This window comes from Vipera ursinii (genome assembly GCF_947247035.1).
Source record: "Vipera ursinii genome assembly, chromosome: 4".
NCBI classification, from domain to species: Eukaryota; Metazoa; Chordata; class Lepidosauria; order Squamata; family Viperidae; genus Vipera; species Vipera ursinii.
In genome coordinates, this window is record NC_139514.1 from 98,006,479 (window position 1) to 98,028,919 (window position 22,441).

The 22,441-nt window shown below is 40.4% G+C and overlaps 1 protein-coding gene across 1 annotated transcript in view; it reads right to left on the minus strand.

Moving 5' to 3' along the window:
- The window catches only part of CFAP99 (cilia and flagella associated protein 99), a gene marked incomplete at its 3' end in the record, with an annotated part of 46,641 nt that overhangs the window by 10,473 nt on the left and 13,727 nt on the right, over positions 1 to 22,441 (minus strand). The window contains exons 5-11 of the mRNA XM_083362013.1: positions 21,282 to 21,394; positions 19,974 to 20,142; positions 14,940 to 15,020; positions 11,261 to 11,329; positions 10,414 to 10,470; positions 7,420 to 7,508; positions 3,097 to 3,301 (exon numbers count right to left, since the gene is read on the minus strand). Coding sequence (XP_083218139.1) covers positions 3,097 to 3,301; positions 7,420 to 7,508; positions 10,414 to 10,470; positions 11,261 to 11,329; positions 14,940 to 15,020; positions 19,974 to 20,142; positions 21,282 to 21,394 — 783 coding nt within the window. The remainder of the gene's footprint in view (positions 1 to 3,096; positions 3,302 to 7,419; positions 7,509 to 10,413; positions 10,471 to 11,260; positions 11,330 to 14,939; positions 15,021 to 19,973; positions 20,143 to 21,281; positions 21,395 to 22,441) is intronic.

The following is a 22,441-nucleotide window of genomic DNA, read 5'->3' on the forward strand; positions in this document are numbered from 1 at the left end:
TTGAGGGCTACATCAGCATTGTGGTTGCCCTCGGGGGGCTGGGTAGGTATGGCCAGGGTGGGTGTGGCCTACTGGGTGGGCGTGGCTAGAGTGTGTATGGCCTACTGGGTGGGCATAGCCAGCTCTACATCGTTTGCATCACGGGTGCCTATGGGGGCCTGGGCAGGAGTGGGACAGATCTGGGGGTCTCTGGCAAAAGGAGGGTCTCTGGGCCAGGGCCAAGGCAGCAGGGACCATTCCCTCACTGTTTCCAGGATGGCTTCGGGGACCACATGAAACCACTTCACGGGCCGGATCCGGCCCCCGGGCCTTGTATTTGACATGTCTGCTCTATATCATCTCAAAAAGCAAAACATATGCAAGCCATGAAGACACAATAAATCAAAATTGCATCTTAACAAAACAGAGGCACTGTGAAAAGGAAGAGGGAGATTATGTAGTTTCTTATTGTTACTAAATTTGAATAATAAACATTAGGTGCTTTATGCATTATAGCCTTTGCCAGTGCTTTTTTTCTAAAAAAAAAAGGTGCCGGAACTCTTATCTTGGCAGGCGCAGGAGGCAAGGGTGGGTGGGGTGGGGCAGCGCTGCTGCGGTCACGGATGCGAGGGGTGTTGGCGGCGGGCTCCCCCCGGGGCCAGAGCCGGCGCGGCTAGTGCTGTGGGAGCAGCAGGGCCCACTCTATATGGCGGGGCTGCGCGGGGCGGGCAGCGGAGGCGGTGCAGGCCAGGCGATGCAGGGCGGCCACTTAGGCACGCAGGGCGAGGCAACGGTGGTGCAGGTCCAGCACCAGGTAGGCCACCAGCCTGGCTGACACTGGTGAGCACAAGGAAGGAGTGCACATGGACTCCGCAGAACCCACCTCCCACTCCTTGTCCTCTCTTACTTACCCAGTTGAGATGGTGTAATTGGGCAGCAGGGAGGGATGCAAAGTTCCTGCCTACTCACTTTCACTGCAGACAACTAGCCGATGCAATGTTTGCCAGCCAGGTCTTTTGGCGCGCTCAGCAGCAATTCCTATTGGCTTTCGAAAGCCAATAGGCTTTTGAAAGCCAGTAGAGAGAGTAGCATAGCTTGTGCAAAAGCTTTTTTTTTGTGTGCAAAAAAGGTGCCCGAATGCCATTCTGAGCGTTCTGTAAGGAAAAAAGCCCTGCTTTTATGTTTTAATCTTATGATTTTAAAATTATATTTTTTCTATTGTAAATTGCCCCAAACCTCGCCATGTGGATCGCATACAAATATTATATAATTGGTAAATAAAGGTAGAACATATGTTAAATATACATCAAATGATAATATGCTTCCCTACAAAGTCAATTTTTGCTCAATGACAGACCAAGGAGTTAACTTGGAAAGGCAAGAGGAAAATTTAGAAGAGATCTGTGCAACTTGTACAAGGGAAAGGCCCACACTGATAAATTAAAAATCTTTGTGGTCTGCAAAGGAATGCTGGTGGGCTAATCAATGATTTGGTGACTAGAGGAGCATCTAAAGTGTTGGAGCTTGTGGTCATGGTAAGCCATGGAGGCACTAGGCAACATGACTTTCAGGGCAGTGGTGGTGATTTTATTACTTTTGTTTTTTAAAGTCTGTGCTCTGTCCAAGGGTGCTTGGTAGGCTGCATGTACAGGCCTGGTCTAGAATTTATTTTGGAGCATTCAACTATCTAGAGCAGGCATGTCAAACTCATTTTGTTTGAGGCAACTTCTTATAAAAGAATTGCCATTAATTTGTTTTAATAAAATAATTTAAATCAATTTTTCACTTGATTTCAAATTAAATGAATTATATTGGTTGACAATGATCATTTTTTTAGTACAATTGCCAAATGCAATAAACTGGTTTTAGGTATATGTTACTGGAAGGAAAAAGCAATCCCTGCTGCGTTACTGATCCCAGAGAAGCATTTGCATGTATGCAGGTATCCTTGAGGTGCAATAGTTATGGATGAGAAATATTGGTTGCAAAGTTGGCATTTCTGGATGTAATACAGATATTTTGCACTTATTTTTGTTTCTTTACATGTTTGATATTTTTAAAAAGGCATATGCTACTGACTACGCTTATGCACATATGTAACATCTTTTGCAAGGATACATGATCACTGCTTGTCCAAAATTTTAATATACAGATAATACCACCAGAAATTATTTTAGCCTTTTTAATAAATGTTGTTATTGATGTTAAGCTCACCAGGGAAAACATCATATATTGTTATGTATATACTAGGTTAATTATTTAAAGACTGAAGTGCAACATAACTAGATTCTAAATAATCTATTTTTCAAAACACACAACAGTCCAAACAGTAAAAGTAAAATCCAAATTAAGAATATTTCATTCTTAAGAATTGTTTAAATTCAAAAGTTTTCAAGAGTGTACAAAAGATACTATTTTTTTCTAGAATCAGCTAAATTAGACATATTACATTGAGAAAAATGTTTCTCATTTCTTTCCTGTTACCTTTGATTTCATTGCAGAGATGAAGAAATAGATTATTTTGTTATCTGATTTTACCTTCCAAAAGACAGAAGGCAGATGAAAAATGTGAGGTTCTACCTTGTTGGCTTTTTTGAATTAGCTGTTTTAGATTCTAAACGTTTAGTTCCTAAAGAAGTAATCCTGTAAATAATTTCAATGTCCTCCTCTTTTATGACTCAAGGACTTCAACTCCCAGAATTCCTGAGCCAGCATGGCTCAGCTTGGAAACCTCTCCCTTTCCCCTCAGCATGGCTGGCTCAGGATTTCTGGGAGTTGAAGTCCACGAGTCATAAAAAAGAGCCAGGTTTGCTAGCCCTGCAATAGGCTTAGGAAAGCCAATAAGGGAGGTGGTTGTTTTGGGGGGGGGTTTGCAAAAAAAGGCTGAGCGTTCTATGAGGAAAAAAAGCCCTGGCCTTTGCACACAGATCCCTTTGGGACTGGGATTGAAAAAGAGGAAAGGGTTTTTTTAATGAAAAGCATTAGTTTTTCTGCATACCTCAAGAATCTACTTAAAACTCCTTTTTCCGCCAAATGTATCTATCTATAATTTAATAATGTATCTATAACTCACATGTGCAACTCAAACCCATATAAAATCTGAAGAACACTCAGTACCTCTTCTCTCTTCTGCTCAGCATTTTTTTTCTTTTCCTGAATGCAGTATTGGCGTGCTAAAATCGCATCCTCATAGCTTAGCTTTCCTTGTAGTTTTCTACATTCTGCTTCTGTCAACTCTTGGTCCAAATCTTTCCCACGCATTTGTTTTTGCCATTCTAGAAATTTTGATGGATCCTGTGCTCCTTGGAGGAGATGTTCAACTCTATAATAAAAATTAAAATAGGTTATTTGAAGGGAAACAGTGCAGCTCAAATATTGCTGTCTTAGGTGAAGGCTAGAATAGCTATAAGGGGAGCCCTTTGGCTCATTTCCCTTTTGTCTCGTTTCCCCCGCATTTGCAGCCTTTTTCGTAGATAAATGTTAACCAAACACCCTAAGGCAGTGATGGCGAACCTTTTAGAGACCGAGTGCCCAAACTGCAACCCAAAACCCACTTATTTATTGCCAGGTGTCAGGTGGGATGTAGCCCACTGGGTGGGCGTGACTGTGGTGGTCATGACAGACTGGGTGGGTGTGGCCAAAGTGGACGTGGTCACCTCGATGTTGCTCATGGGGAGGAATGCCTGTGGGGGCCAGGCAGGGTTGGGGGAGGTCCAGGGGGTCTTTGGCAGGTGGGGTGGTTGGACAGAGGCTCGTCCTGCGGGGTGAGGCAGGGCGGGTATGCCAATTGCTGCGGGGCAAGGCAAGGTGAAGTAGGGGCCAGGGCAGCTACTGCCTGACACCATCAGCCCCCACACACAGAGGCCAGCGAGCGCATGGGGACCGACAGTGTCTGTCAGCAGCCACAGCCTGCCAGCTCCTCAACCGGCGCACTCTGGACAGCTAGCTGACAGCTGAGGAGACAATGCAGTGGGTCGTGCCTGGGAAAAGGACAGCATGCGAGGCCAGGAGGGACGGGACAAGGGAGGAAGGAAACCAACTGTGCCAGGATGCATCCAGCCACGTGGGACCTCGGGTAGCTCGCTGAAGAGGGACGGTTGCCATCTCCGGGACATGACATCCGTGCCCACAAAGAGGGCTCTGAGTGCCACCTCTGGCATGTGTGCCATAGGTTCACCACCACTGCCCTAAGGGTAACCCCTAGGTAAGTTGTTTTAGGTTGAGAAATAAGCTTTTTTTCACCTAGCACCTAGAAGCAAGCAAAAGTATAACCAGAAGCCAGCATGGCTTTGTCAAAAGCAGATAATGCCGAGCAAATCTTATTTTATTAAAATAATTAATAAAATAATTTTATTAATTATAAAATCAGATTTTAATCTGCCTTCCCTGGGCGGTACATCGGAGGTGGCCCGAGAGTTCGTGGCTTCCATGATGGCCATGGACCTGACCCAAATTATTCAGGACCCGATGCACGAGGGGGGAAACACACCTGATCTTATTTTTATCTCTGGGCAGTGGCTTAATGGTCTGGGGGGGTTACTCCAACATCTCAACCCCTTTCATGGACAGACCATTATCTCCTGCAGTTGGGCCTCCGTCACGTCACCCCCTGCTGTCAGGAGGCGGAACCGACCAGATGGTTCTGCCCCAGGCACCTGATGGACCCAGATAAGTTCCAGATGGCGCTTGGATTGATTCCTACCTCCCTCTCCCACAGCCCAGTTGAGTCCTTAGTTAATGCCTGGCAACAGGCTGCCTTGGAGGCTCTCGACCGCGTTGTGCCTTTGCGGCCTCTGACCCGGCTCGCTCCTTGGTTCTCCAAGGACCTGCGGGAAATGAAACGCAGGGGCCTAGAGAGCATTTGGAGAACCAGTCGGTCCGAGTCTGACCGAACACAGTTAAGATCCTTTTCTAGATCTTATCTTGTGGCAATGGAGGTGGCAAAGCGCGCTTACTTCACCACCCTCATTGTGTCCACAGATAACTGCCCGGCCACCCTGTTTAGGGTGGTCCGCTCCCTTTTAAATCAAGGGACGGGAGAGGACCCCTTACAAGGATGGGCCGAGGAATTTAGTAAATATCTGGTGGACAAAATTGCTCAGATTCGGGCTGGGCTGGACTCTGACTGGGCAGTATCTGATGAGAGGAAAACGATGAGTTTGGCCGAGAACATTTGGTAAGAGTTTGATCCTGTGACTCCGGATGAAGTGGACAGGATCATGGGGAAATTAAGTGCCGCCACGTGTTTGTTGGACCCGTGTCCCTCCTGGCTGGTCTATGCCTCTCGGGAGGTTACACGAGGCTGGATCCTAGCAGTTATCAATGCCTCACTAAGTGAAGGGTACTTCACTGCCGCCTTGAAAGAGGCAGTGGTAAGGCCCCTCCTTAAGAAACCTACATTGGACCCAGCTATTTTATATAATTTCCGTCCTGTCTCCAACCTTCGCTTTCTTGCGAAGGTCGTTGAGAGTGTGGTGGCATGGCAGCTCCCTTTGGTTCTGGAGGAAACTTAGTATCTGGATCCGTACCAATCGGGTTTCAGGCCCGGGTATAGCACGGAGACGGCATTGGTCGCTCTGGTGAATGATCTCTGGCAGGCCCAAGATAAGGGTTATTCCTCTGTCCTGGTCCTATTAGATCTCTCAGCGGCTTTTGATACCATCGACCACGGTATCTTGCTGCGTCATCTTGAGGGGTTGGGAGTGGGAGGCACCATTTTGCGGTGGTTCTCCTCCTACCTCTCGGGCCGTTCGCAGACGGTGTTGGCAGGGGGGCAGAGGTCAACCCCTAGGCCCCTTAGTTGTGGGGTGCCTCAGGGGTCGGTACTCTCGCCTCTCCTGTTCAACATCTATATGAAGCCGCTGGGAGAGATCATCTGTGGCTTCGGGTGAGGCATCATCAATATGCTGATGATACCCAGCTTTTCATCTCCACCCCGAACCAACCCAGTGATGCCCTTGATATGATGTCCCGTTGCCTGGAAGCGGTACAGATTTGGATGGGAAAGAACAGGCTCCGGCTCAACCCGGCCAAGACTGAGTGGCTTTACGTACCGGCATCTCGTTTAGTCCAGGAGGTTCCATCTTTGGTTATAGGAGGAGAGATGTTACCTCCTGTTGATAGAGCACGCAATCTAGGCGTCCTCCTGGATTCATGACTCAGTTTTGAAGATCATACTGGAGTCGTGGCTAGGGGGGGCATTTGCCCAGATTCGCCTGGTACGCCAGTTACGCCCCTTTCTGGACCGAGATGCCCTACGCACAGTCACCCACGCACTTGTTACCTCCCATATAGATTACTGCAATGCTCTCTACATGGGGCTGCCCTTAAAGACCACCCGGAAGCTTCAGCTGGTGCAGAATGCGGCTGCACGGGTAGTGATGGGAGCATCCCGATACTCCCATATTACACCCTTCCTGCGTGAGCTGCATTGGTTACCAGTTGCCCTCCGGGTGACATTTAAGGTGCTGGTACTTACCTTTAAAGCCCTACATGGCTTAGGCCCGGGATACTTGCAGGACCATCTGCTACCGGGAACGAATTCCCATCGCCCAGTACGCTCACACAGAGAAGGCCTCCTCAGGGTACCGTTGGCTAGACAATGTCGGCTGGCGACCCCCAGGCCTTCTCTGTGGGAGCGCCAGCCCTGTGGAACCAGCTCCCCCCTGAGCTTCGGATGGCCCAAAATCTCCAGTCCTTTCGCCGCGGCCTCAAAACACTCCTTTTCCACCTGGCTGACCTGGACTGACAGGGATTTTAATTATGTTTTAAATTTCTTAACTCTAATTTTTAATTTATTTTAATTTTAATTTATTGTACAGAGGCCTTTAATTTTAATTTTATCTTAACTTCTGTATTTATTATATGTTATTGTTGTTAGCCGCCCTGAGTCCTTCGGGAGATAGGGTGGCATATAAGTCCCAATAATAAATAAAATAAAATAAATAAATTTCCTCTTTGACAAAGTGATTAATTAGTGGACCAGCAAAATATTGGACATAGTATACCAACATTTCAGTAAGGAATTTCACAAAGTAGACCACAAAGTAGATTACTTCTTGCTAAACTAAAAAAAAGGGCGAAATAGACAGCATCATCACCATCAGATGAATTTGTAACTGGCTGACAAACCACACCAAAAGTGTAGTCTTTAATGGAACTACATCTACACAGAGAGAGGTAAGCAGTGCGGTACTTGTTCTTTACATGTTGAAACTTTTTAAAAAAAATTAAAAGTAAACGAACTGTTGTAGAGGACTATCTGTACACCAAACTGACTCTCCTCACCTAGGATAACTGAAAATACCTTTATTAATAACCCTTGGAATCTTTTCAGTTTTGAAAGAGAGGAGAATAATTGTATTATAAACAACAGACAGTATCTTAATTGCCTTTAGAAGACAATAAAAGCACTATCAAAATCAGACACAGGTTAAGTACCTCTTAAGCTCCTGTTCCACTTTTCTTTGGTACAGAACACCTTCTCTTAAGATTGCTGCTGCATTTAGCCTAACGGGAGTATTGTCAGTCTGTTGGATAAATTAATGCATGAATATTTTTAGAAGCAAAACTGTAAAAGAGAAATCTTGAACAATCTATAACTGATATAACAGTATCATATTCCCTAACTACAGTTTAAAACGGTTATTTAGATTTCTTTAAGTAGTTAATAGGTAGTCGATGATAAATGTATAGTATCCAATGTATAAAATCGGTTTCTATTTTCATCAGTGACATATCCTCAACTTATGTATTAAATTACAATTGCAGAAGTGAAGAGCATAATTAGGTTAATTAATTAAGTTAATTATGCAATACTAAATTCCTTCTGATAATTTATTACAGTGACAGCAATATTTTTTAAAAGAGAAAGCTCCCAAGTATGATTGACAATCAAAATATATTAAGATATATTACTTCCCAAAAATGTTTTGCTTCACATTTAGCCTACAATTAAATCTTGTATTTCTAAAATAAGTAACATGAAAATAAGTGGATCTTATTCCTAATAAGTTATTTCTAAGATTCTATTGTTAGTGGTTTAAAGTAAAGTAACATTAATAAAAATAATAGGCTATGATTTGGCTCATGAAGCCCTCTTCCATTAATTCATTGGCTGATGAACAGTGAGGTATACACTTCTCCTTTACATTTCATTTCCACATAAAATGATACAAATTATACAGAGTTTATGGTCAGGAAAGAAAATATATTTACTTAGGTTATGGTTCTATTTATATATTATATATGTCTTGTTTTGATTTCGAGTGGGATGTTTATTTTTACGCTGTATAGCAGTACAGCATCGTGACTTGGGTAGCCATATACATCTTGCAAACAAACAATTTCCCCCATGGTTTTAAGAGTGAAAACAAAGTGGGAAGCCTCTGGGGGACAAAGGATTTCCATCTCTACATCCCAAAGTTCATTCAGAGACCCCTAAAGCCCTCCAAAATAACTATTCTGGGGCATTTTCTGAGCCATGAAGGTTTAAGGCAGGGATAAGAAATGTTTGTTTCTTAAGGACCTCTACCCATCCTCAAAAGTACCCATCAAAAGACACATTTATGAGCCTTTCACAGTGTTATCATAGAAAGCTTTCTTCAACCCACAAAGGACCACAGAGTTTGATTTAAAGCACCTTGACCTTTCAAGTACTAACTCTTCTTAGATGGACAAAATGAGCTGATATAATTAATACATTTTCCTCCTGTATAATCCTAGAAGAGATGGACTGATAAAGAAAACTAAAGAAAGATAAGGTAGCCAAGAAATCAATTGCCTGCTTCACAATTCTTATTCCAATTTAGGATAAAGTGTGAACAAAAAACACAATAGGAAATTTTGAGGTAAACAGGCAAGTATGTTTCTAAGCACGATTAAACAATTATATCAATCACATATAAAAATTCCAGCAATTTTTTGAAGATTCTCACTAGCACTGTATGATTGTGAACAGATGGTGATAGTGATAGTGGAATACCGTAAATAGTTGCCTCATTATGCTTAATGTGCCAGTTGTCATCTTTTCTGATTGTTCTAACTTAAAGCCTATCATGCCTTGGTGCCATTATTTTTAGCTTCCTATAATACATTCTACATGGGGATGTCTCTCAAGAATGTTTAAAAGCTTCAATACATTCAACATACAGCAGCTGAATACTGTAACTGGCACACAATATTAAGACTGCATTATGCCTAACTAAAAAAAACCTGCTTTATTATAAATAATACTACAATGTTTCCACTGATCAGCAGCTCTAAATACAGGTAGTCCTCAACTTACAACCACAAATGAGCCCAAAATTTATGTTCCTAAGCGAAACATTCGTTTTGTCCTTTCTTGCCACACAGTTAAGGGAATCACTGCAGTTGTTAAGTTAGTAACATGTTTGCTAAGTGAATCTGGTTTCCCCCACTGACTTTCCTTATCAGAAGTTTGCAAAAGGATCACTTGATCCCGGAACACTGCAACCGTCATAAATGTAAGTCAGTTGCCAAGCATCTGAATTTAGATCATGTGACCATGGGAATGCTACAATGGTTGTGTGAAAATGGTCATTAAGTCACTTTTGTTTAGTGACATTGTAACTCTGAATGGTCACTAAATAAACTGTTATAAGTCGAGGACTACCTGTATTATACTGATCATTTTCCAAGAATTATGCACATTCAGAACTGAAAAAAGAAAATGTCAGGATGGCTTGAAAAAATATTTAAGGACCAAAACAAATTCCTGTTTTAAGGCATATGCCATAGTTTTTTCATGGCAGCAAACCATATTAATTTGGTTTGTCACTACTATCTTCGAGAGTATTTTTTACTTCCCAAGACAGCCCACAGCCTAGGAGGGGTCTTCCAAGTATTAATTAGATCTGATGCTATCTGCCTATTTTTCAAGAACAGTCAGGTTCTTGCTCAGCCAAGTTTTTGACTCTCAGAAATATCATTTTCATCAAAGCTGAAAAATTTTCTTTGGTGAAAAGTGGTTGACTCAGCCTTCCATCCTTCCGAGGTAGGTAAAATGAGGACCCAGATCAACAATCTGGGGCAATAAGCTGACTTTGTAATAATGCTGCTTGGGGGGGGGAAAGCCCTAATAAGCAGGCATATACATAGAATGAAGGCTATTGCTAAGCACATTGGTTTGTGCTTAAATTGTAAGCTGCCCTGAGTCTTCGGAGAAGGGCGGGATATAAATGGGATTAAAATAAAAAAATAAATAAAAACTAACAGAAAATGCAGGAATCGGGTTTATCGCAAGAAAAAAAAACATTCCCAAATCTGCTCCTTTATATATTTTGCCACCATCAGACATGTTTAAGGAAGCCCTTGGCCACCAAAAAGATGCCTGCTGGTTTTAAAGTAATTTCAAATCAATTTTATTGAATCTCGCCAATTTAAAACATTAGGCTACCCAGAGCTGCTTCTCACCTTGTACTTGATGTTCTGAGCCTCAAATTTTTCAGCAAGGTTTGGGAATTCCTTCATCTATAGGTAAAAAATATTGTAGCTTTATTATATAACTTATTCTATTGAAAAAAGCATACTTCAAAATTAAATTATGCATTTGATTGTTCATGGAGATTGTCAGTCATCCAGATCATGTTTGTCTCAAAGGTGCTTTTCAAATGGCAACTGGACTTTGGGGGGAAAAAGCAAAGGAAAAAACAAAGAAAGTGAAAAGCATCCTTATGCATTATGCATAATCTACCACATTTTGCATATGATTTTGGAAAATTCTATAGCAAAAAAAAAAGGCTGGTGTCATTGAAGATTCCGTCATTATTAAAGTATTTTTATTCCAAAATATAACTGAAATAGTCTATTTCACAGTTAAATTTTGGAATAAAAATACTTTAATAGTTTGCACAACTATTATTGATTTAAGGTCAGAATTTCACTCTTTTTGTATGAGGAAAATTTAAAATATAGAAGCTTCCATAATTTATTGACACTTCTTATTACTAGTACTGATTAATCCTTTTCTTTATCAGCAAACTACCAAGACTTTTGTCCATCTACAAATATAAATAAAAGCAACAACTCACAGCTTATGTGTTGTTATGCAACTACTAAACATAACTTTAAATTGTATCACCATTAAAAGTGAAATTAGAGTGAGCTCATAGCCTGTGCTGCAGATCATTATCAATATCAAATACCAAGAAAACATTATTTGAAATTATATAAACAATAAATTTACAATAAATCCTATTTAAAATTATTTTCTTCCATTTATTAATGGTTACATTCATTTCTTGATTTCTGTTTTACTTACAGAGCATTTGTAATCAAACTTTGGGGCTGCACAGTTGAATTGATTAATATTTGCTTCTAGCAGCAGTTCCTAAAAGAACATAATAAATTTAATATATAAGCAAATTAAATGTAATTTTAGTGATATTAATTAAATAGTGGTCTGTGATCGTGATAAAAATTGATTAATACCATTACTTCTTTGCACAGAAATGTAATATTTATTCTTTAATGTACAAAACCAAATTATCTGTCTGTCTATCTATCTATCTATCTATCTATCTATCTATCTATCTATCTATCTATCTATCTATCTAATCTATCTTCTATATTTGCATTGATTCATTGACTCAAAGATGGAAAGTGCCAATTAAGCCATGAAGTCCAATCCCCTGCTAAATCCCCAAATTAAAGTACCCAGGCAGGTGGTTCCTATCTGATCCTAGCCCACAATTATTTTGGCAATTGTTTCCATTACTGAAGTGCTCTATATTTAGGATTTTTTTCATAACATTAAACTGGAATTTATGTTCCTAAAGCTTAAGCCAACTCATTGCCAGTCCCAAGTGCAGATGAGAAAGGAGGAGGTTTGGGTGTCAGGCTAACAACCCGTCCCTTTAAAAATTATAACCACTGCAAGAAACAGTGGTTATCGGATGATCTGCTGCAGTTCTTTGATTACTGCAAGCTAGACATCTTAGGCATTGGTGAGATCAGGTGGATAGAGAATGGATGAATTAATAGTATTGGCAAGACCATCTTATATGCAGCCCTGAAGAGGAGCACAAACACGGGTTTGACCTTGTTATGGGAGAAAAAGCAACAAAGGCAGTCATTGGCTAGAAACTGGCCACTGATAAAATAATTACAGCTCATTTCGCACATGGACATGTCAAAGCATACAAGCCTATGCACCAACAGATAACTCAAATGATGTGACAATTTTTATGGACAACTAAAGGATACTTTTGACAGCATTCCAAATTATAACTTAAAAGGTCCTGATTGGCTATTTTACTGTAATTCCTGGCTGGGAGGTGACGAACACAGCTTAGAGAATGTGACCTGAGCACACACATCTTCAATTCAGCTCAGTGGTTTAACAGAGAGTGACTGACATTCTTCTGTGAACACAACAGGTTGTATGTTGGAAACACATACTTCTAACACTGACAATTCCATAAGATGCCCTGGCAATCACCAGTCACACCTTCAATGAAATCAATGTTATTTGTATTAGTCAGAAGTGAAGATCGTCTCTCTGTGGTACAAAAGCATACAGAAGGGCAGATATTGGATCACATTACTATCTTGTCAGGGCACAAATAAAGCTTAACCTTCACAGCCCAAATCAAAAAGACAATTTGCAGTGGTGAAACTCAAGGACCACGCTATTGTCAAATCTTTCATTTTAGAACTGAGAAAATCATTTTGGTGTTCTTGAGGAAGCAGCAGATATAGAAGGCAGCTGGAACAACTTCAGAAATATCAATACACACTGCATCCAAAATGAAATTTCATTAGAAAAGACAAGGAAAATGGAAGCAATAGTGGATCCCAAATAGATCATAAAAGCTTAGTGATGAAAGGAAAGTTATAAAACTAAAACAGGACCAGGCCAAAGATGGGGATGAATTGGAAAAATTGAACAAAAATATACAGAGCTCGACCAGATGGTGAAGTTGCCGAAAGAAAAGAAAGAACAGTTGGAATGGAAAGGCACTGAGGCACAAGAAGCAGCCTATCAGAATGATTCCAGAACTCTTTTATTATATTGCTATCAAACTGGCTGGAAAAAGGAACAGCTCCAGTGTACTGATCAAAGATAAGAATGGGATGCTTCTGGTCACCCAGCAGAACAAAAGATGGATTGAATACTTCCATGAAGCCCTTAAGCAGCCAAACCCACCCACTATATAAAATTTTAATGAAGAGTGTGCCCAACAAGAGCTTCAGTGAATGCTGGTGAAATAATAATTGAAGAAGATGGTGATTAGAAACTTTAAAAACCACAAGGCAGCTAACTTAGATGAGATCTTAAGCATGGTGGCCAGGATGTGGTGGAAGAGCCGACAATAACTGAAAAATGTGGCAAAGTGGTGTAGTTCCAGAGGAGTGGTGAAGAGGAACTATTATTAAAATCTCCAAGGATAACTGTCAAGTTTCGAAGCATGGTTTTTGCTGTTGCGACAAATACTGCTTCTCAGCTTGCCAATGAACTTGGGGGAAGGGGAGAAGTTTGGAATGCAGACTTCAAAGATTAAGAAGCCAGACCGTGAGACTGAAGGACATTACACCAGGTGTCTGGCCAGGCCTAAAGATGCTTTTTCATAACAATGTTTTGCTACTTGACCTGACCCAGAGGGAAGGAGAATTCAGTGCTTTTACTATATGGGTTTGGGAAGGGCCTTGTGAGAGATAGTTTTGCTTTCATTAGTGCTGAAGTGATGTACTCAATAAAGTTTTACATTAAGACAGAGATGTTAAACTTGCAACGTCATGTGACGTCGCGCGACGTATCGGGACTGTTTTGCCAATGCCAGCATTGCCATTGCCATTGCCATTGCCAGCCTCCGGCCCACGGGCCAGCAGTTTGACACCTGTGCATTAAAAAATTGGAATGTCTTGAAGGTGATCGCTTGCTTGGGTTTGTCAGTTGGAACCTTGACAACTCAATAGGGCATTACCCTCTTCCAGGTGCCTGAAAAATTTTTTTACATATTTTTTCTTAGGCAGCTGCAAAATGCCACATACCAACATCTGAGAGAAGAACAAGCTGGATTTTGCTATGAAAGGTCCGGCCATGAACAAATCTTCACCTTACGAGATATCATAGAATACTGCATTGAGTATCAACATCCACTGGGCATCAACTTTAAAGTTTTTAAGAAAGCATTTGATAGGGTCCAATGAGGATCTCTCTGGCAAATCCTACATTTATACAATGCACTGACAGTCTACATTACTATCTGTAAGGACCTATACCCATGATCAAGCTGCTGCATTAAGACCAAAATTGCCCATTAAGACAAACATTAAGTGCCACATTGTAAAAGCAACAGTTGTTTTCCAGAAGATGAATAAAACCTGGTTCTCCTTGTCAATATCACTGAAACTTAAAACTCTGCTCACCTCTATAGTGATCCTGGCAGCAATTAAAGTCAGTGAATCCTGGAAGGTTTCAGCAAGTATTAACAAGAGTCTTAATATCTTCCAATAAACATGGCTTTGCTAAATCCTAAAGATTCGCTATTTTGACCATATTAATAATGATGATGTGCTCCAAAAGAGTATCCAACTTGCAGGTCATATTCTCTGCATGGAGAACAATCTAATTCCCATGATGATGAACTTGTCTAGAGTGGACAGACATTCTCATACCATTTGCTTGCCTAATTTGTTGCCTTAGCTGTCTAAAGTGAAATTCTGGCAGCTAAGTGCCTCCTTGTTTGGCTGACATTAGCCTTTTTATGAACGGCAAAAAAGTACGTAGCAGAAATGTTTAATCAACTATCACATAAATAGGAATCTGGAGCAGAACCTTGAAAAGCAATTATTCAAATACAAGCAGCTAATTATGACACAATGAGGACCTCAGCAATTCCCTGGAAACCACAGATATCTCAAAATGCAACAAATAAGGATAGAAAAATTCCACAAAACATAGTGAAGTAAACAAATTATTAAAATACTGAACTTGCCTCTGCCTTCTGGCGATTCTTCAGTCTGATTCTTTCTAGATGCTGCTTCATTCTAGGTGGTTTGTAAGTATTCTTGGGAATCTGAGCATAAATACACAGACAAAATCTATAGTCATCACTATCAACAGCTTTATTCAGCAAGCAAAGATATGATGATGCTGAAAAAAATAACGTTAAGCCCAATGCTTGTAATTGTTTTCCCTCCAATGAACACAAATGCAAACAATAATCACCTTTTGGTTAACTATCCCAGTGCCAGGGTGAGCATTCCAAAGCAGGAGGGAGGGGGAATAGAGAAAAGGAAAGCACAGTTGTGGTCACATGATTTCCCACTTAGCAACCACTTTGCTTAATGATAGAGTAGCCTGTCCTACTTGTATTCTGTAGGAACAAAAGTCACTGTAGCTATGTACCTCTTTCTTTCACTAATACTGTTGATGAGTAAGTATAAAGACTTCTTAAATGGTAACAGCAATTGGATCAACTCTACATGGGGACTGATCAGCTAATTCGCAGCCCACATGTACTTGGGGAGGAAATACTGGTAGAAGTTGGTTTACCACCACTCTCAGACAACACAATGGAAGCTTCAAAACTCTCCCAAATAACTATCTACTATTCAGTTGTAGCAGGAATGTAAATTAATCTTCTATGTAATCCAGATAATGATACTGAACTAATTAATATTTTTCATTCGAATTAGAATTGCCTCTAAATGCAATTAGATTTCATTGATAAGTACTCTGCATTAAACAAACATAAGAAACTTCAATACATTGATGCTGAAAAACCAACCCAGCAGTATCTCTAGAAAGCAATTTTTAAAAAACTGATTCAGAGATGCAATGGCTGATAAAAGTTGAAATACAGAAATAGTAAAGCTGAACAGCAAAAATTAGAAGCTATGGATGTTTAAAATAGTAAGTTTTATGTCTTAAGGTGTAAAATAAAACTAGTTATCAAAATATTAAATATATTGTGTTAAAATGAAATGGAAAAAAGTAAATATAATATAAAACTATGTATTAAATATTAAATATGTTTAAAATTTTATTGAACATTTTTAATAAATATAAACAGAAAGTGAAATAGACCAAAAGGGAAAAAAATGAAAAGCTATAATCTGAATAACTGAACTAAGGATTTACAAGTTATAATTTTTAAATGTTTCATTAAGTGATTAATATTAATTAGTTGTCAAAGCAAAAACATCCAATGTTAGCAGCGTTGAAATAATGATAATGGTGATGATGATGATGGAGAGGACATTGGAGGTCATCTAGTCCAACCCCCTGCTCAAGTTAAAAACAACCAAGTTTATTATACATACTTTTAGTTCAGTTACTGCCCAGAGAATCTCAACTAAACGTACAGTCACATGAAAAAGAAACTACATCCCCTTTAAGGTCTATAGTTTTACGTATTAGGACATAGTAAAAAGCATCTGGTCATTAACAGTTCTTAAAAGTAGATAAATACAACCTCTGATGAGCAAAAACACATATTACACCATGTCATCATTTATTTTACAAACAGAAAGCCAAAATGGTGAAGCCATGTGTGAAAAACTAAGTATACCCCTACACCACGGGTGTCAAACTTGCTGGAGTGGGTGCAGCCTCTGCATGATGCAACCAGCCATGGGCTGGCAGTTTGACACCCCTGCCTTACAGCTTCCATAGTATGAATAGCCTAAGTAGCAGCCAGGTGCTACTAATCAAGTGCCCTTGATCAGTTGATCATCAGCAAGTGTGACTGCTTGTATAAAAGCCGAAATTTTAGGAATTTCCTGATCTCCAGCATTGAGATGTCTTAACACAATGCCAAAGATGAAAGACATCAGCAATGATCGTAGAGAAGCAACTGTTGCTGCCCATCAATCTGGGAAGGGTTATGAAGCCATTTCCAAACAATTTAAAGTCCATCATTGTATAGTCAGGAAGATTACTCACAAATGAAAAACATTCAAGACAATTGCCAATCCAGATTTTAGCTGTTGTGTGCCTGCTATTACCATTCCAAAAAAAGTTCTGAATAACAAAAAAAATGAGAATGTTCAATAACAAATGAGGCCAAAATAGACCTTTTTCGCTTGAATGAAAAGTATTACATTTGATGAAAAGCAAACACTGCATTTCAGCATAAGAAGCTTAATTTATGTGTGAAAAATGGTAATGGCAGTATCAACGTTTAGGGTTGCTTTGCTCCTTCTGGATCTGGATGCTTGCCATCACTGATAGAACTATGAATTCCAAATTGTACCAGCAAATTCTACAGGAAAAGGTCAGGGTATCTGTCAGTATCTCTTCAACTTGAAGTTCAAGAGAAAGTAGTTATATGCAAGATGATCCAAAATCCTCATGTCCCAAACACACAACTGAAGATTGTTCAAAGAGAAAAAAAAAGTTTATGTTTTGGAAGGATTAAGTCCACGTTCTGACCTTAATCCTATAGAAATGTTGTGGAAGGATCTAAAACACGTACTTCATGCAAAGAAGCTCACCAACATCCCCGAGTTAAAGCTGTTGGGTAAGGAGGAGGGGATTAATATTCCTCCAAGTTGATCAACCGGAAACATTTATTTGTGGTAATTGGAGGAGGGGGGAAACATTTATTTATTTTATTTTATTAAATTTATATACCGCCCTTTCCCGAAGGACTCAGGGCGGTTTACAGGGCATTTAAAACAACCAGTACAAAAGTTAAAAAAAAATTAAAAAAGATTAAATCATCCCTAAAATTAAAAACCCCAGTTAAAAATTCTCAGCCTGGGCCGGAGAGCTCAAAGAGCCAGGTCTTCAGGTCCCAGCGAAATGTGCGAAGGTCGGGGGCAGTCCTAAGCTCTACGGGCAGCTGGTTCCAGAGGGCAGGCGCACCCACAGAGAAGGCCTTTCCCCTGGGTGTTATCCGCCGACAGTCTTTTATCGGCGGCACCCTGAGAAGACCCTCCCTGTGGGAGCGCACTGGACGAAGGGAGCTTGATGCCGGCAGCAGGTGTTCCCTCAGATATCCCGGACCCAAGCCATTCAGGGCTTTATAAGTCATCACCAGCACCTTGAATCTCACCCGGAGGGCAACTGGAAGCCAATGCAGCTCGCGGAGTAGAGGTGTTACATGGGAGTATCAGGAAACCCCCATCACAACTCGCGCGGCCGCATTCTGCACCAGCTGAAGCCTCCGAGTGGTCCTCAAGGGCAGCCCCATGTAGAGAGCGTTGCAGTAGTCTAGACAGGAGGTCACGAGCGCATGAGTGACTGTGCGTAGGGCATCTCGGTGCAGATAGGGTCACAACTGGCGCACCAGGCGAACCTGGGCAAAAGCCCCCCTGGTCACGGCTCCTATATGATCTTCAAAATTGAGCCGTGAATCCAGGTGGACGCCCAAGTTGCGAGCCTTATCAATGGGGGGTAACACCTCACCCCCCCATCGTTAAAGGTGGAATAATCTGGTTAGCCAAGATGCCGATACGCACAGCCACTCAGTCTTGGCGGGATTGAGACGAAGCCTGTTTCTCCCCATCCAGACCTGAACCGCCTCCAGGCAACGGGACATCACGGCGAGGGCATCACTGGGTTGGTTCGGGGTGGAGAAAAACAGTTGGGTATCATCAGCGTACTGATGATACCCCACCCCGAAACCACGAATGATCTCACCCAGCGGCTTCATGTAGATGTTGAACAGGAGGGGAGAACCGACCCCTGAGGAACTCCACAAGCGAGAGGCCTCGGGGTGGATCTCTGCCCTCCAGTCAACACCGACTGCGAGCGGCCCAGGAGATAGGAGGAGAACCACCGTAAAACGGTGCCTCCCACTCCCAACCCCCTGAGACGCCGCAGAGGGATACCATGGTCGATGGTATCGAAAGCCGCTGAGAGATCTAATAGGACTAGGACAGAGGAGCAACCCCTGTCCCGAGCCCGCCAGAGATCATTCACCAGCGTGACCAATGCCGTCTCCGTGCTGTGCCCGGGCCTGAAACCCGATTGGTACGGGTCGAGATAATCAGTTTCCTCCAGGAACAGAGGAAGCTGATGCGCCACCACACTCTCAACAACCTTCGCCAAAAAGCGAAGGTTGGAGACTGGACGATAGTTATTTAAAACAGCCGGGTCCAGGACAGGCTTCTTGAGAAGGGGTCTCACCACTGCCTCCTTCAAGGCGGCGGGGAAGACACCCTCCTTCAAAGAAGCAATTACTGCCTGGAACCAGCCTCGTGTCCCTTCCCGAGCCGCATAAACCAGCCAGGAGGGGCACGGATCCAACAAACAGGTGGTGGAGCTCAGCCTCCCCATGATCCTGTCCACATCATCAGGGGAAACAGGATCGAACTCAGTCCAGAAACATACCAGTTATCATAAGCAAAGATCCACATATTTTTGTCACATAGAAATATGTAGCTTTGGATAATTTTCTTCAGTGAATACAGGAACAAATAAGTTTTTGACTCATTGTTTATTTGGATTTTTTTATCTAACTTTAGGATTTGTACGGAAAACATCACATTTTAGTCATGTTTATGGAGGATTATTGAAAATTCGGGATTTGCAAGTTTTCAAGCACCACTTTAAAGGTATAGTATGGGTATCATATTTGGATAAAGGGACAAGAAAAAAACTTTCAAATAACACAATACAATTATTGGAATTGTTCAGTTTATACTGCATTTACAGACATTATTTCTCTCTTTTCCTTTTTTATTATTATTAATCTATAAGTTATTACATATAGTTTAATAGTTGCATTTGCACATTTTTTTACTAGTTTAATAAAATTAATTAGTTTTTCCATTAATGTAATTGTTTTCAAATATTCTAACATTATCTAATTTATTATTTAAGCATGCTTAATTATTTCAACACATCCTCTAAAATTAGAGCATCATTGCTTAGAGATAGTAGCTTTCTGGGCCTAGAAGAAATCCAAGTTGTAGGAGGTTGTTTTACAAAGTATTTGTGTTCTAAAGCTGAACCTTAGGATTCAAACAGTTTCAAAAATTAATCAAGCTTTTTTGGCATAGAAAAATACAGAACTCACAGGTTTTGTTTTCTCTTGTTGTGGAATTTGCTCAGGAATCAGTATAGCTCGTGGATTAGGGATTGTCAAGTTAAATTCATTTGGCTCAGTCTTCTTTAAAGTTGTAGTAGTGTGTTTTTCTGCAATATTATCGAGCTGATTGATCAGTTCCTGTATTTTTGGCTGCCATCTTCCAGGAAGCCAAACAAACAAGCAAAATAAAAATAGTTTTATTTTTTATTTTGGGTTCCATCTGCTTAATAACATAGCATAAGCATTTTTAGTTATTTTATAGAATTTAAATATTTAGATTGGTCCTGAACTGGAAGTCCAATACATGTTGAACTATAATAATTACTTGTCATTTGGAATAAATCCACGCTTTATTTGCATGGTTATTCAATATCTGTATAAAGTAACCAGTTGTTATTCAGTTGTTATATATTGCTTCAATCTTTTTACAATGGATTCTATCGGACCCATGACATCTTACCTCATGTGTTTATTTTTTTTCTACGTTTAATATGATGCTCATTCAAATGGTCATGCTTAATATTATGGGATGTTTAGCAAACTGACCAATGTTCTGACGTAATTGGAAAGGATGGTTTCCTCCATCCAATCAAGTTTTCTTTTATATTGTATTTGCTTTATTAAGTACATACATTTCAAGGATTCCAAGGCTTCTTTCATAGAGACCCTTCTTTATCAGAATAATAAACTGTATAAATGATCCTTCTGATTTGGTTGCTTACTGGAGAAGTGTGTGCCGTGGCAGAATTTAGAGACCATTTTGCCATCATTCCAAGCCTTCTGATTGTTAGACTACATTCCCAGTTCCTGCAACTGTTCATCATGTTTTAGCCTCCAGTCCTCTAATTGTCTTTATTGCTCTTCTCTGTACTTCTTATGAAGTCTCAACATCATTTTTGTATCAGAATGACCAAAATTGAACACTGTATTCCAAGTGTGGTCTTATCAGTGCAATATAAAGTGATACTAATACTTCATGTGATCTTGGTACTATCTCTAATACTATTTCTTTTCTATCAGAGTGAAACAGAATCATAAAAATCTTGAAAAAGCTCTTACAATGAGTTCAAAATTGGTTAATATAACTGAAACTACATGATTTTGTTGTTACGTGCATCACAGAATTTACACAAAAGGGACAACAGTTCCAATCTCAGTTAACTAGAGATTCAAATGAACAGTATTACTTAAGATGCAGTTCCATTCAAACAGCAAATCATGCACATTTTTGAGAAATATGTCCTGACAATGTATTGGGAGTTACTTGAGAAAGCATGTTTACAATTACTCTCTTACCTTTGCAGTGGTTCAATCCAATTTTCATTTACATAAACCGAATCATAAATCTGACTCCATTCATCTTTTATCCATGTTTGCAAATTCATCACATTGAAAAAGAACCTAAGGAACTGAAAAGACTCGATGCATCAATGAAAGAAGCTTAATCAAAAAAATAATTTGCCTTGAAATCAGATCACATTTTCTATTTTCACCAATAACTTATTCATAATTTCTATTGAGATATTGCCTAGAGCACTAGATACGATCATAGGTATTTTCCATCAGAATTGAGGAGATGGCTATTTTGGAAATTCCACTTTCCTCCATATTTCTATTCTGTAAATATGCTCTAGAGCAGGGGTGTCAAACTGCCAGCCCGCAGGCCAGTTGCATCATATGGAGGCCGCACCCACCCCAGCTCCGGCAATGCAAAAAAAAAAGTCACGATATGTCACGTGACATGGCGAGTTTGACACCCGTGCTCTAGTTTCAAGCCCTCCAAAATACATTGTGCGCACAATTATTAGGCAAGTGAGTATTTTGACCATATCATCATTTTCATACATATTTTCCACCTCCAAGCTTTATAAACTTCAATGATTAGTGGATATAAGCATGTCAGGTGATGTGCATTTGTGTAATGAAGGAGGGTGTGGCTTAAGGAGATCAACACCCTATATCAAGGTATGCATAATTATTAAGCAGCTTCTTTTCCTCAGGCAAAATGGGCCAAAAAAGAGTTTTAACTGACTGAAAAGTCAAACATTGTGAAAATTTCAGAGGGATGTAACACGCTTGAAATTGCTAAGATATTGGGGTGTGATTACAGAAGCATCAAATGTTTTGTTGCAAATACGGTACTCAACAGGGTCGCAAGAAACGTGTTGAGAAAAAAAGATGCAAGATTTGAGAAGAATCAAACATGAAGCTACCAGGAACCAATTATCCACCGGTGCTATCATATTCCAGAACTGCAACCTACCTGGAGTGCCCAGAAGTACAAGGTGTTCAGTACTCAGAAACATGGCCAAGATAAGGTAGGCTGAAACCCGACCACCAATGAACAAGACAAATAAGTCAAAATGGCAAATTTAGTAAAGGCCTTAAAGATGAAATAATATTTTTTAATCCCATTTATATCCCGCCCTTCTCCGAAGACTCAGGGCGGCTTACAA